The sequence below is a fragment of the Alternaria conjuncta genome (assembly GCF_024043145.1).
Source record: "Alternaria conjuncta strain BMP 0040 chromosome Unknown scaffold_20, whole genome shotgun sequence".
In the NCBI taxonomy this organism is placed as follows: Eukaryota; Fungi; Ascomycota; class Dothideomycetes; order Pleosporales; family Pleosporaceae; genus Alternaria; species Alternaria conjuncta.
The window spans coordinates 16,860-31,110 of NW_026250109.1; the positions used below are offsets into that span (position 1 = coordinate 16,860).

Sequence of the window (14,251 nt, forward strand, 5' to 3'; positions counted from 1 at the left end):
GACCAGGAACCCATAACAGCGTGTGCGAAACCTGCTGACTGACTTGTTCCAATAAGGGCGTAGCAAATTTGAAATGCGCACGAATCATATACAACTGGGCTCGCGCTTTCATGCGGTCGCCATTTTGTGAACTTTTCAGCACTACCGTTGGCTAGAAACGTGCTGGAGAAGGCGCGTAGCGCGGCGACAGCACGCGAGTGCCACTTTTCTCATGACCTCCCAACCCAAACACAGACACGCATTCACAGCAGGTATCTTCTATCTCTGATCACGCGCGGACCAGATATTGGAGGTATACATCAGGCGTTCAACATCTACCCTTCACTATAGTCCTTGACATGGAATACCTACCTGCGTTATTCCCGTTCTGTGATGCTAAACAGCACGCCTTCGCTATACCTCCTTCTTATGACACAGAACGTCTCGGATAACAATTATGGTGTCGTTTGCGCGTCTTGATTACACTGCGCTTCCCCCTGGAGTTCCCAGTACCGCGTCAAGCGGAGGAAGAATCCTGCACAACGATCCACACACGTCCCACTGTGGTATAGACTCCAGGTTCAGGTATAAGAAACCAATCCTGTCAAAAGCACGAGTAGAAAAACATCATATCGCATTAAGCCTATCTCAACAGCTATGAAAATGACCCCCAAAGCACGCACCATATTAGACGGGCCCATACACCCTGACGAACAAATACTCAACACGATACATGATCTCTTGTCCTCCTCGGCATTGCATTCCTCGATCATATCGAACTGGCCCATGAGCTCATCTCATTCATTCCGCTTAGTACATTGGGTCGCCAACGGCTGTGATAGATGCGGTGCATACACCATTCTGGCAGTATCCGGCGGGCGTAAGCCAGCCCCACAGTTCTAGTCAAAGTTAGCGTCGAGCTGTGATGTGAGGATGGATGAAGACCTACCAACTGACTGTCCATTCTGGAAGATGGCATTGGCCGCACCCGAGATGGTCGCAGAGCAGACTTGTGTACCGCTGAGCTGATCGCAGGTGATGATGAAAGGAGCCGTCGCGCTCAACGGAGCACTGGCAGCACCATAGCAGCGGCCTCCGTCGCACCATGCAGCAACGCTAGTGTTCGTGCCGTAGTTGTTGCCATCAACAAGGAGGTTGCTGATTGTACCAGCTACGGTGATGTTGCACTTGTATGAAGAGTCACATGCACCAGACACTGTGACACTTTGTTAATCGATTGAATGGCTTGTGGGTAGAATGGAGCACTTACTGAGGCCATAGGCAGCACCAAGAACGCCAGAGAAGGCTTTGTCGATCACACCAGGCATCGCGGGGAGGTTGTCGAGCGTGAGCTTGCCTTGTCCCTGGACTGGAGCGGAGAAGGTAGACGGCAGAGCGGTGGAAGCTGTAGCTGGAGCGGAAGTGGGCGCCGCAGTGATGGTGGCTACCGATGAGGTCTTGACGGATGAGGCTCCCAGGCTAACGTCGACGGCCAACAAGGTCGAAGACGAGACCTTGACTCCCAAAAGAGGTGAGGAAGATCCACCAACATTGACACCGAGCAAAGGTGCGGTACCCGTAGTGGTGGCGGCTGCGCTGCTGGCCTTCGAAGTGATGACTGAGCTGGCGGCGCTGCTGACCTTCGAGACGATGGCAGAGCTGCTGGCCTTGGAAACTACCGCGGAGCTGCTAGCCTTCGAAACGACTGCTGCACTGCTAGACTTGGCAGTGACGACTGCAGCTGCGCTGCTGGTCTTTGAAGTAACGACTGCAACCGCACTGCTGGACTTGACGGCTGCTGCGCTGCTGGTCTTGAGAGTACTGGAGGTCTTCGCAGTGGTAGTCGCAGCGCGGTCTTCAAGAATTGGCGCAGCTGCGGCCAAGGCGCTGAAGAAGGTGATGGTAGCGAGAAGCTTCATGATGATTGATACGAGGGACCGAAGTAGGGGTAGTGATGGAGGAAGCGATAGATGCCGAGGAGGACAAGAGATCAAGAGCGAAGGTAAAGCTGTGAAGCTTGGAAAGCGAGAGCTGGTGATGATGAGGATGCCTTCTTCATGCAGCAGAACCGGCTGGTCTTTATGTCTTTCCAAGACGAAGCCCGTTGTCTTGGAGCATCCCCTTGACCGGCGTCATTTGGATTTGTTGCATGGCAGAAGCTCGATCGATGTCGACGAGCAATGCAAATTGCCGTCTACTCCTCTGGTCTGGCCTTCACCATCGTGAACGTGCCCTGAATCTAGACTTTGGTATTGGAAACGGCCTCGAAGAACGCTTGGTGTATGCTATCGGGAGTGCGCGAGGCTGCCGGAGCTGGGTACCTGCTTTGTGTCAACTTTGATTGGTGCGGACCCGATCCGCTTCGCGCAATTCTCCTGAGTCGCAAGGTCTAAGCAATTCCAAGTTACGGGTGCCGTTCCGCTATAGGCTTGAGTGGAGTGCCACGATCTCGAGGCGGGCACTAGCGCGTTGCGCAAAGGGCGGGCCCGTCGACCTGGTTGCTTGATGATGCGATAAGGCGCCAAGCAGTCGATTTGCATTCCATCGGACACGGTCATTTTGCTCGAATGCCATCTAAGGTTTGACACTAGGCAGGCTAGCACTAGTTCCCGCAACCATAAGTGCTCGCCAGGGATGGTGCCCAACGCGGGGTTCGCTTTCAGGGTGCAACACCATCTCCATTGCTGATGATACCGATGTGCAAACAGGGTAAAGTCCCCTTCCCCACGATGCAGCCGTTGGATACGACGGAACGTCTTCATAGATGGAGTGGGTCCTTGATCGACACCTTGTCAGCGCTCTTCTTGTCTTGCTTGATACTTGAACTGCTCGACAATCATAGTCTCTCAACGATTGGTTGACTGACAAATACATATCGAAGTCGAAGCTGTCTGTTGACATGCAGCCTCTATCACAAAGCCATCAAGAATCTCGCTGCAGGCCTAGAGTAGACAAACTACGCCGCCGATATCATGTTCCTGCTCCGCGCAACGATAGCGCCGAAGACCTGAGTGCGCTTCTGGATCAGATTGGAGTTTGGGCTTGTTTCGCGCCGACCATCGAAGTTGTGACCAGGAGTGTGCGACGATAGCGCAAATAGTGTTGGATTGAAGCCTCGTTCTCGCCGGCATGACGGTATCCTAGATCGTCACCGCTAGCGTAGCGAACCGTTTGATCGACTTCCCACGTTTGGATCGGCGCAGGGGTGACATTTTGGTAGCGATCGTGGGATTAGTATGGAGAGGAGCGGGATGACTGCCGTGCGGACGATTGGGATGGTGCGCGTGAGTAGCGCAATATCTGCAATATGGATCAGTCTTGCCGAGGCAGGTCCCGCCTTGCGTTGTGCTGCGTTGAAAATGGTGTTGGGGACATCTCAGAGAACGTTGGTAAGAGCCTGTTCGATCGCCGCTATCGAGTACAAGAGATGGCGAGGATTCTGCCCAGGGTGTGCATCGTGTTGCTTCACACAGATTGGTACTGTTCTTCAGCAGTCCAGATCCTGCTGTCGGCTTTGCGTTCCGAGGTCAGTGCATATTGGCCAAAGCTTCACACACCTGCACACATCCAGGTGTGAGCTACTTCAATTTCCACATACAGTCGGGAACACCCGAAAGACCTCGGATCGATGTTGCGTCCAAGCTCAGCACAACGTTATTTGAAAAGACCAGGTACTTGGATATGATATGAGCGCGTGGCGTATGCAGGTTGACTAGTAGGGTATGCACGACGAGTGGGTGTGCCTGAAAGCCTGAGCAACCATCCTATGGCCTGGCCCAACTTCATCTTCCGGAACTCTTCCCGTCGCGGCGCTACTTGATCGCGGATGTCCTCAATCTGAACCCAAGGGACGACACACCGAGCAGCGCGTTGTTCGGTAGCTGGGTGGAGAGGGTCATAGTGCATGCACACCAAAGAAAGGCTGAAACCAGTGGAAAGTTGATTGCGTGGAAAAAAGACGGGTATGCTCCAAGGACTCTATTCCGATGCGCCTCTAGGGACTGGAGAGGATGAACGCGGCCTCATCTGACTGTAAAGCGTTGATGACACAGTTGGATATGCTCTTAACATCGTTCGGGTTCGCGTCATAGTAGCTAACTGCCGCGTACGAGTTCCAGACACTTCAATCCTACGATATGGGTCTCTGCTGGTAACGCGGGTATTTCCTAGTGGAGGTCACGGCGTTGCTCCGCTGTGGGCGTGGTGGACGATTCGTAGGTGAAAGACCTCTGCGGTCAAGGCGAAGTCCTCCGTTGAGTCTTCTCGACGACAGCCTGTCGTTGGTGATCGTAATATCAGTAAGCAGAACGCCCATGCTCAACGACCGCGTCCCCTCCCCCTCCCTCTACCTCTACCACCTCCTCTTCCTCTACCCCCACCCTTCCCTCTCGGCGCCGACCTCTCATAAATCTTGACCTCGTCGAACGGGGCATCGGCAATCCTCAGATAACTCGGTATACCATTATCTACAACCGCCACTACCACATTTCTGCAACCATGTTTCAGCCTCTGATTCGGGTGGCCCCCATCGCCCTTTGGCCTATCCTCAGGCACCTGCGCCATGAGATCATTCAGTTGCGCGCCCGTGGGTATAGGCGTCGAGCGCGCGTCGACAACGCATATGCGGAAGTCTGGGGGTCCGCGGGCGGATTTCTTGAATCGGGCCGTGGTGCGGTAGACGTCGAAGTGGACGCGGTATGGGTTGTCTGACGAGGGTGGGAGCATGAAGGTGGGTGGAACGGAGCGGTCGTAGGTGGGTATCAGCTTGAGGAGGCGGTAGACGTCGTTGTAGCTTCGGTACAAGCCGGGCTTGATGAGCGGGCCAAAAGCAAGCTGCTCGGATGAGATGTGGTATGTGGGCTCACTCAGTCGCCGCCATAAATCGGAGAAGAAGCGGGTGACTATTCCTGGCCCTGTGGCGGTCTTCTCTTTTGTCTTGGGTGGTGCTAAGACGACGTCTCCTCTATCATGGTCCCAGGTTCCTGTTCTGAAGATGACGTAGCCCGATCTCTTTAGTCCTGCGTAGACGTTGTACATCTCCAGTGTCAGCTTTCCACCAACGCCACTCTCGAATCCGATGAAGGCGGCATATGCCGACTGCAAGCTCATTGGCGCGCCGTCTTCGGTCCTGTATACTGTCTTGTCGCCCACCTCTCGCTTTACCGGCCACCGAACATCCAATGTCCCTCGCTCGAGCAAGAACAAGGCTTCTTCTGGCAACAGCCATTCCCTTCCGCCTTTGTTCGTTCCTATCGTCTGGAAGTGCTGTGAACGGACCTTGTCGACGCATGCCATGTTGCGCTCCGGGTCGTACATGGCCAGGATGTGGCCCTTTTGCGTGTGCGTGCGCTGCCACGAGAGGACGCCGTGCATGGCCCGGCGCGACGCCTCGAGGGTGTCGAGCTGGAGATTCGTCTCATGGCTTTCGAAGTCTTTTTCGCCGCGCTTAGGTAATGTGGGATGTGCGCTGTCTTGTGCTCTGGGTAATTATGTCAGCCATGCGACCAGAAGTGGGTGGGCATGTGAAGGCCTACGTGAGCTTGTCGAGCTTCAGGAAATCTTGCGCTTCCTCTGTGGGGTCGTAATCAGCAGCGTCAGGTACGCGTAAGTGCGACGCATCTTCGTCTGCGTCGGCCATGGTTATGGATTTGAAGTCGTAGCGAGTGTCATAAGTCGGGAGTTTGGTGGTGGTGGGGAAGATTTGGAGAAAGTAAAGTTGCGACAAGGATCCATGACTCCCGCGGCGGCCCTTTGCGCTAGTGCCGGCTGACGTCTCGCCTATACTTCCCCTATCACTACCACACCTCCTTCACAACATTCGAGCCTAGGAGGACTCATCGTTGCACGTCGAGCTGTCGTCCTCATCAAGCCCGGGAGACAACACCAACAACAATAATTTGTATCAGACCAATGAGTCCACGACTTGCCGACGATCAGAGCGCTCTAGGCATGCCAATAATGCGGAACGCCAGAAACAGTTGGAAGAGCGGCATCGTGCAGTTACCACATGCAGAATCTCGCCCATGACTTATCTGCATCCGTTCATCGCGGCAGGTAGGCTCAACATGGGGTTGCCAAAGGTTGCATGTCGCGTAAACCCGCCTTGCCAGCCTTGCGCCACTCCACCCCGCAATTTGGGAAACAAACAACCACGCCCCTACGGGACATGCCACGGTTAACAGGTACCTATACCTGTGTGACATACGCTACTTTCCGGGTCAGAAGGGCGCGAAGTGGCAGCCGTAACTATCACATCGGAAAATAATGGCACTCACTGGAAGCCCCGCGTCACGGGCGCATGGTTCGTCGAGCAAACTCAGTGGAAGTTATAATCCCATCCCCTTCGTCTCATTTCTGGTCTCACACACAGTCTACGTTCAGTCAAATCAGAATTCGAAGATGGTACCACCTCCCACTCTGATGTTTCCGTCTCTGCACCCAGACGTCTCAAACGCAGTATCACCACACATCACTTGGCTCACGTTCAACAACACAAACACCAGCGTAGGAACAAGCAAAGAGTATTCTACCTTTGTAATGGGTCAGTTCCGCTGTGACAACAACACGTGCGAAAAGGATTCATGGAGAAGCGGGAAGATCACGATACTCATACGGCAGTATCCGAACGGCAGCTACAACGCCGAGGTGTTCAAACAGCTCTGTAGTGAGTGCGGCTGGCGCGGAAGACTGATCATGGATGAGGCTTCTTATGTTGATCGGGTCTCGTACAGGCTCCTGAAATGGAGCGGGGTGCAGCAGGAGGTGCAATCTGAGCATGCGCCGAGGCAGACTCCACCACACGATCAAGCTAACTGCGAAGGGTGTAGGCGGGGTGTATGTCGGGAGTCTGAGAGATGAGGTAGTTGTAAGGAGTGGAGATGTTCAATTTGTATGTAATGCCTGAACTGCCGCTATAGCTAATCAAATCTTTCGATCAAACGACACCAGAACCTTAGCTGCAGTTTCCCAATCCTAGAGAGTAGAGCTCACAGCCGCGTCCGCCGCACTCGCCTTCCCCTTAGGCGCCTGCGCATCAAGCGGGACATTCAGCCCCAAGCGCTCCCTCGTAGTGTACGTCGCAATCCCACCGTTCGTATCGGCTTCCGTAACAAGCTCCTTGCGACGAGTATCAACCAACAAACGGATGAGATCAGGACGCATGTAGTGGCCCGAGAAGTCAGCCAACGCCTTGGTCAGGTGGCACTCGTTGAGATCGATCTGGGATATGTTAGTGGACCGATCAGGCTGGATTGGTGGCGAGGAGAGCTTACATCAACGAAGAGAAGACCATCAAAGTCCTTATCAGGCTTGCAGTAAAGACTGCCATCAGGCCTGTAAATCCTTGCATGCCCATTATAAGTACTCGGATCAGTCTCCGGTTCCACTCCCTCCGGCGTCGTCTTCTTCAGCCCCTCCACACTCAACCTCTGAAACGGCGCCAACGTCCACGTCCCCGTCTCAATAGCATACGCCGGCGTAACAAGATCACTCGCCGGATCCGCGACATTTGTCGCCGGATCAGGATACTTGAGCGTCTCTTTACCCGGGTAGACGGGCCAGGCGGCAATGTGGATTTGCTCGCCTTCGGACACGTTGAGCGCTTTGAGGAAGGGGTTCATGTTTTCCCAGCAGTTGAGCTGGCCGAGGCGGCCGAGTTCGGTGCTGGTGACGGATTTGAAAGTGTCGCCTGCGCCGTCGCCGTAGACGAGCTTCTCGACGTGTGTGGGCTTGATTTTGCGGCGGTGGTTGATGACTTCGCCTGTGGGGTCGATTAGGGCCTGCGCGAGATACAGCGTTGCGTGATCGATTTCGGAGAAGCCGAGGGAGACATAGCTGCGTGCGTTGTCAATCAGAGTCGCCACACCCATCTAAGACGACTACAACTCACATCTGGTTATCCCTCGCCGCACGGCGAATCCGACGGAACTCTTCCGAGTCCATAGGAAGCGAGTTCTCACGGTACCCCTTGAGCATGGGAAGCGATTGCTGGTAGTTGACCTTCCACATCCAGTAGGGGTACCCGGGGATCCATACTTCAGGGAAGGCGATGAGCTTGCAGCCTGCGTCGCCGGCTTCTTTGATGAAGTTGATGGTCTTTTGGACGCCGGCTTCGAGGTCGAACCAGCAGGGCTCGGAAGTGACCTGTACTTTGGTCAGATGGAGGGCGTAGGGGGAAAGTAAGGGTGGAAACCTACACAGGCGGCTTTGTACTTGGTGAGAGGCATGACGGCGAGATGGAGACTCGGTAGTGGTATGTTTGGATAGGAGGTGGCAGTTGAAAGTATGGTCGATGAATGATGCTTGAAATCGACGGTCATTGCCAACTCTTAAATACCCAAATCTCAATCTCCAACCCCCTCCTCTCTGGTTACACAACAGTCTCCATACACCCTCACGCTCCATTCTAGACGACTCACTGTTTGTCAGTTTCGCGCCAGGAGCATCTTCCCTGTATCTTCCCTGTACTGGGCCTGCAGCCGGTTAATTGACGTGCTTCTGCGAACATGGTGTGATCTGCCGATAACGAAGTCGAATGAGAGCACAGCAGTATCTGCAACGACTGCACCAGACAACAGAATAGTGGACTGATGTTCAACATCGACGTCGATGCGTCGTTACAAGCGTTGATGCCGCAGATGCCGCGACCCAGTGTTAGCGGCATCATGACGGTGCCGGTCGGCATCTCGGCGGGCTCACGTCGTGTGCGACCCGAACGACGCCGTAGTCGACGTAACGCGTGTTTGACTTTGATAGAAAGGCCGATAAAGAGGCGACAATTGTCCTTGTGTCTGTGGGCGTATGGTCGTACGCTGCTCGGAGATCGAGCACGCAATGCCGGTAAATATCCGCAAGCTCGGAGCTGTCATGAAGAACATCGTAAGTGAGACGAATTAGAAATATGATGAAATGAAGTTATCCAAGTTTCGTTGCAGCTTCATCTTCGAGCCTATGCCTTGATGTTCGCTGGTTGCTTGTAGTATTTACTGGGAATGAAGGGCATCTTGGTCACGACAGCCTTCCTCTTCCTGCCACGCACAATGACCTCAACTTCAGTTCCTGCCTTGTGCATACCGTCCTTGACGTAACCCATCGAGATGTTCTTCTTCATTGTGGGTGATGGGCAGCCAGAAGTGATGGTGCCAATCTTCTCACCGGCCCCGTCAACAATCTCAGCACCTTCTCGTGCAGGCGATCCTTCTATAATGAGCCCGACACGACGCCGTGACACACCACCGCCCTCGGACTTCTTCTTCAGTTGCTGCAAGATGACGGAATCACCGTGGAAGCCGCCTTTTGCGCGGCGGTCCTTGCCGATGATCCAAGATAATCCGGCCTCGACTGGTGTGGTCGTGTCATCAAGATCGTGGCCGTACAAGCACATGCCCGCCTCTAGTCTGAGGGTGTCGCGCGCTCCTAGACCTGCGAAACGCAACTCATCCTTGGCGGAATCGAGCAGGAACTGGGTCACGGCTTCGGTGGCGTATGCAGGAATGCTAATCTCGAAGCCATCCTCACCCGTGTATCCACCCCTGCTGACGAGCACTTCGGCATCGGTGCCCTTGATGACGGCGTTGGCGCATTGACCGAAGTAGAGCGATTCGAGGTCCTTCTTGGACTTGTCGTCTAGTACGCGCGACAGGATCTCGGCGGACAGCGGGCCCTGGAGGGCGACCAGACCTTGGCCATCGAGTATGTTCCACTCTACGGGCTGATCGGGGTGTGCATTCTTCCAGGCCTCTAGCTGCGTCTTGAAGTAGGCCGTGTCCTTTTCCCTGCAGCCGGCATTGGTGACGACGTAGAAGCGGTCGGGGAGACGCGTGACAACGGTGTCGTCGACGATGCCGCCAGTCGAGTGCAGCAGTGTTGACAGCGTGGACTGGCGCACGGGGAGTGATGACAGCGATGACGGGGTGATGCTCTCGAGGAAGGCTTCGGCGCCAGGCCCAGAAAAGTGGTGCTGGACCCTGACCAAATTAGCGCTGAACGTGATTGGGGTATGACCATCGGCCAATTCAAGAGTAACTGAACCTACATATGTCCAACGTCGAACAAGCTGGCCTTCTCGCGCGTCCAGTTGTGAGAGTCGATGATGCTCATGTCGCTGTACTGGACCGGCATGGCATATCCGCCAAAGGGCACAAACTTGGCGCCATACTTGCTGTGAAGTTCGTATAGGCCCGTCTTGCCCAGTTGCTCGTTTGCGCCTGCAGAGGAAGCATACCGGACCTGCTGCTGCGATAGTCGTGTGAGGTTGCGGGGACGTGGGGCTGGAGTCGCGCGCGTTCTTGTGGAGTAACTCGCGACCTGGGCGTATTCTGCCCTCCAAATGCGCGGCGCAAGACCATTGACGGCCGGGCGCATCGCCAGAGCAGCTTTTTTCGAGGCCATCTTGCGTGGGTGAGGAGGAATTCTGGTGTCCCGTTCCCCGACGGGTATACACGGCGGACTATATATCACCAATGACGGCAGCTCCCAGCACCCTAGGCCCCGACGAGGCCCAAGCTCCCCCGACTGGATTCCATCCACCGAAACGGCCATCGTTCCCATAACCGCCTATATCGCGCCGCGACTGCCCCAGACGAACCGCAGCAACCATGTCCAAGGGGAGCAAGTACCTGCTGGTGTCGCTGCCGACGTCCATCTCGCCCTCGAACCACCAAGACGACGCCCTGACTGCCCTGCGCTCCACCGTGACCAATGACGTGGGCACCACCTCGCCCTTTGCGATTCCCAACTTCAAGATCGGAACCCTCGATGCGCTTGTCCAGCAGGCGGATGATCTCTCCAAGCTCAACAATGCCTGCGAGGCGGTAGTCGCCAAGGTCGGCGACAGCCTAAGGCAGATACTCGACGGCGATGAGGGCAAGATACAACAGCAGAAGACGATCAACGACAGTAGGTGGACTGCGCAGTATGCGATTGTTGTCTAGCAGCTCACATGACGTAGAGCCTGTCGACCAGTATCTGCGCAACTTCCAGTGGAACAAAGTCAAGTACCGGGCCGACAAGTCCGTTGCCGAACTCATAGACGCACTGCAGAAGGTGAACACTACACACGTATCACGCTGTACTTTTAGCTGACAAGGACAGGAAATACAAGGCATCGACAACGACGTCAAGTCCAAGTTCAGCCAGTACAACCAGACCAAGAGCGCCCTCCAAGCCGCCGAGCGGAAGCGCACAGGAAACCTCGCGACCAAGTCCCTCGTCAATGTCGTAAACCCCAAATCCATCGTCCGCGACTCGGAATATCTCGATACGCATCTCATCGCCGTCCCCAACAACAACGTAAAGGATTTCTACAAAGACTACGAAGAGCTGTGTCCCATGGTCGTGCCCCGCTCCGCCAACGAACTGGCCAAAGACTCAGAATTCACTCTATTCGCTGTCACCACCTTCAAGAAGCATTCCAACGAGTTTGTGCACAAGTGCAGAGAGAAGCGGTGGACACCGAGAGAGTACCAGTACAAGGAGGGGAACAAGGAAGAGGAGGCCAAGGAGGCGGAACAATTAGCCAAGGACGAGAAAAAGCTCTGGGGCGAGGCGTTACGGCTGGGCCGCACAGGATACAGCGAGAGCGCCATGATCTGGATTCACGTCATGGCGTTGAGGGTCTTTGTCGAGACGGTGCTGCGATACGGTCTGCCGCTCGACTTCGTATGCGGCATAGTCCAGGCAAGTTTAACCTACCACGAATCCCGCCACGTACCTGCTAATTTTCCCAGACCGACCCAAAGTCAGCGAAGAAGGCAAAGTCAAATCTCGATTCGGCTTACGCATACCTCGGCGGTAACGCGTTCGGTCGCGACAGCAAAGGTCGCATCCAGAAGGACGATCAGGCTCTTTCGACTGACATGGCACAAGCTGGGCAGATGGAGCAAGAGTATACGGCATACGTATACTACGAGTTTGAGGTGCTATGAAATGTTGTCGAAATGGCAACGACCGTTTGATGGGGGACAGCACGGCTTAGACTCATAGTTGGAGTTTTGTAGATAGCTTTCCACGAAAGCAAAATGAGAAACATGGCATATTTCATTTCCGTCCATGCTGATCAACGTGCAGCGCAAATTTGGCACAGTCTAGAAGTTGTCCACATCAATCACAGTTCCTGATGGCTACTCCAGAATCTGGACCGCTACATCCCCTTCCAACCAACCAATCCATTGGACACGGCCCGGATACTCCCCTCAGTTTCAGCGCCATACGCCCACTCCATAGATCCTTTTCGATCAGCTGATATCTCAGCTGTGGTACCGGTAGAAACACAAGTTTGAACGCATGAAAGAAGAGCGCATGCGATGAGGTGATGCTAGATTGAGTGAAGGAGTAGGTGTTGCGGAGTTAGCCCTGCCAGGTCCGGGCGGTGGCAGAACTTTAGCGCGCCTGGCCTGAAAGTGCAACTTCTGGAAAAAAGTTACCCGCATCCAATCGCAATCCAACCAACACCGAATCGCCCACCATGCCGTCCACTCACAATGCGGAGAAGCCCTGGGATACCGATGACATCGACAAGTGGAAGGTACGTTCGCGCCAGAATTGCGCGCATGCGGAAACTCGCCTCTAACGCTCGCGCAGATCGAGCCCTTCAAGCCCGAAGACAATACGGCCGGCGCCTTCACCGACGAGTCCCGCTTCAGCACGCTTTTCCCCAAGTATCGCGAACAGTATCTGAAGGGATCCTGGAAATTTATCACGCAAGCGCTGCAGAAACAGGGTGTGGGGTGTGAGCTCAACTTGGTCGAGGGCTCCATGACGGTATGGACGACGCAAAAGACATACGACCCGGCGGCGATATTGAATGCGCGAGACCTGATCAAGCTGCTTGCGCGAAGCGTGCCGGCGCCGCAAGCAGTCAAGATTCTGGAGGATGAGGTGGCCATGGACATCATCAAGATACGGAATCTGGTCGGAAACAAAGATCGCTTCGTCAAGAGGCGGCAGCGCATATTGGGGCCCAATGGATCAACGCTGAAAGCGCTGGAGCTGCTTACGGAGACATACCTGCTGGTGCAAGGAAACACAGTCGCGGCTATGGGTCCGTACAAAGGCCTCAAGCAGGTCCGGCGCATTGTCGAGGACACGATGCACAACATCCATCCCATTTACGCGATCAAGGAGCTCATGATTAAGAAGGAGCTCGCCAAGGTAGGCTCTCCATGCACAAGCTATATGAGATACCCAGACTGACTTTACCCAGGACCCAGAGCTAGTCAACGAGAGCTGGGACCGTTTCCTCCCCAACTTCAAGAAGCGCTCCCTCAGCAAACGCCGCGTACCCCACAAAGTCACCGACAAGACGAAGAAGACATACACACCGTTCCCGCCGCCGCAGGAGAAGAGCAAGGTCGACCTGCAGATCGAGAGCGGAGAATACTTCTTGGACAAGCATGCAAAGGAGAGGAAGGTGCAGGAAGAGCGGGAAGACAAGATGAAGGATAAGATGGACGCGAAGAGGAAAGAGAGAATGGCAGAATACGTTGCGCCGGAGGAAGATGGCGGGGAGAAGAAGAAGAAGAAGCGGAAACGGGAAGAGGGCGAGGGCAAGGAGAAGAAGAAGAAGAAGCGCAGCTCCGAGGGCGAGGCTGCTTGATCTGTAATATGCGATGCGAGTTTGATGCGGCAGTGTCGCGTTGCTGGAAGTGGAGTCTGGGCGCATTCCTTCTTCTTGGGATAACACCATAAAAGCATTGACAGGTGTTTAGGTTAGCTTGATAAGTTCAAATACCCAATTCTGTATTACTACCATTACGTCTCGCTCAGTTGACGCTTCTCGCGCTCAAGTAAGCTCATGGCTTGGCGCTCTATACTTAGCGACAGGGGCCAAACGTCTTGCGTCTCATCCGCCAACATGCCATGTTACGCAACTCGACTGCGCACGCTGTTCATCATGTTAACACGAACCCATATTAACAGGCTGGTCAGTTCTCGTATGCCCTTACCGGAGTCAACCCACAATGCGGAACCGTCTCATTTTCTTCGCCTACGCTGCACGCGTTGCGTCTTCGACAATACCTTGGCATCAACAATGCTGGCAACAAAGTCCACTCTACACTCTCTCTCTCCAGACCTCACTTGACGGATCCCAAGACTACGCATCCTGCCCCCCATCATCCCTCCTCTCAGACACAACAAATATTAATAAACAAAACTCACCCTACGCACCATGGTCCCAACAACCCCTCTGCACACCACACATCTCCGGTATAAATGATACGCTCTGCATCTACACAGACTCAACCTTCAGCCAAGGCCGCGGAATCTCAATCGT

The 14,251-nt window shown here is 54.5% G+C and overlaps 6 protein-coding genes across 6 annotated transcripts; 2 read left to right on the plus strand and 4 right to left on the minus strand.

Annotated features, from left to right (window-relative positions):
- Positions 1 to 789: 789 nt before the first annotated feature.
- J4E85_009926 (uncharacterized protein) lies at positions 790 to 1,307 on the minus strand (the record flags this gene model as incomplete). The annotated part of the gene is made up of 3 exons (XM_051474144.1): positions 790 to 878; positions 929 to 1,195; positions 1,250 to 1,307. 3 exons carry the CDS (start codon positions 1,305 to 1,307, stop codon positions 790 to 792), a joined length of 414 nt encoding a protein of 137 aa, XP_051321931.1.
- Positions 1,308 to 4,296: 2,989 nt separating this feature from the next.
- On the minus strand, positions 4,297 to 5,617 carry J4E85_009927 (uncharacterized protein; the record flags this gene model as incomplete). Its single annotated transcript, XM_051474145.1, has 2 exons — positions 4,297 to 5,458; positions 5,514 to 5,617. The coding sequence occupies 2 exons, from the start codon at positions 5,615 to 5,617 to the stop codon at positions 4,297 to 4,299; spliced, it is 1,266 nt and encodes a 421-aa protein (XP_051321932.1).
- A 1,334-nt stretch (positions 5,618 to 6,951) lies between these two features.
- On the minus strand, positions 6,952 to 8,204 carry J4E85_009928 (uncharacterized protein; the record flags this gene model as incomplete). The annotated part of the gene is made up of 4 exons (XM_051474146.1): positions 6,952 to 7,197; positions 7,251 to 7,812; positions 7,868 to 8,121; positions 8,175 to 8,204. 4 exons carry the CDS (start codon positions 8,202 to 8,204, stop codon positions 6,952 to 6,954), a joined length of 1,092 nt encoding a protein of 363 aa, XP_051321933.1.
- A 722-nt stretch (positions 8,205 to 8,926) lies between these two features.
- J4E85_009929 (uncharacterized protein) lies at positions 8,927 to 10,368 on the minus strand (the record flags this gene model as incomplete). Its single annotated transcript, XM_051474147.1, has 2 exons — positions 8,927 to 9,944; positions 10,013 to 10,368. 2 exons carry the CDS (start codon positions 10,366 to 10,368, stop codon positions 8,927 to 8,929), a joined length of 1,374 nt encoding a protein of 457 aa, XP_051321934.1.
- Positions 10,369 to 10,574: 206 nt separating this feature from the next.
- J4E85_009930 (uncharacterized protein) lies at positions 10,575 to 11,903 on the plus strand (the record flags this gene model as incomplete). The annotated part of the gene is made up of 4 exons (XM_051474148.1): positions 10,575 to 10,875; positions 10,928 to 11,022; positions 11,071 to 11,655; positions 11,706 to 11,903. 4 exons carry the CDS (start codon positions 10,575 to 10,577, stop codon positions 11,901 to 11,903), a joined length of 1,179 nt encoding a protein of 392 aa, XP_051321935.1.
- A 539-nt stretch (positions 11,904 to 12,442) lies between these two features.
- KRR1 (ribosomal RNA assembly protein krr1) lies at positions 12,443 to 13,573 on the plus strand (the record flags this gene model as incomplete). The annotated part of the gene is made up of 3 exons (XM_051474149.1): positions 12,443 to 12,502; positions 12,559 to 13,128; positions 13,181 to 13,573. The coding sequence occupies 3 exons, from the start codon at positions 12,443 to 12,445 to the stop codon at positions 13,571 to 13,573; spliced, it is 1,023 nt and encodes a 340-aa protein (XP_051321936.1).
- Between the last annotated feature and the right edge of the window lie 678 nt (positions 13,574 to 14,251).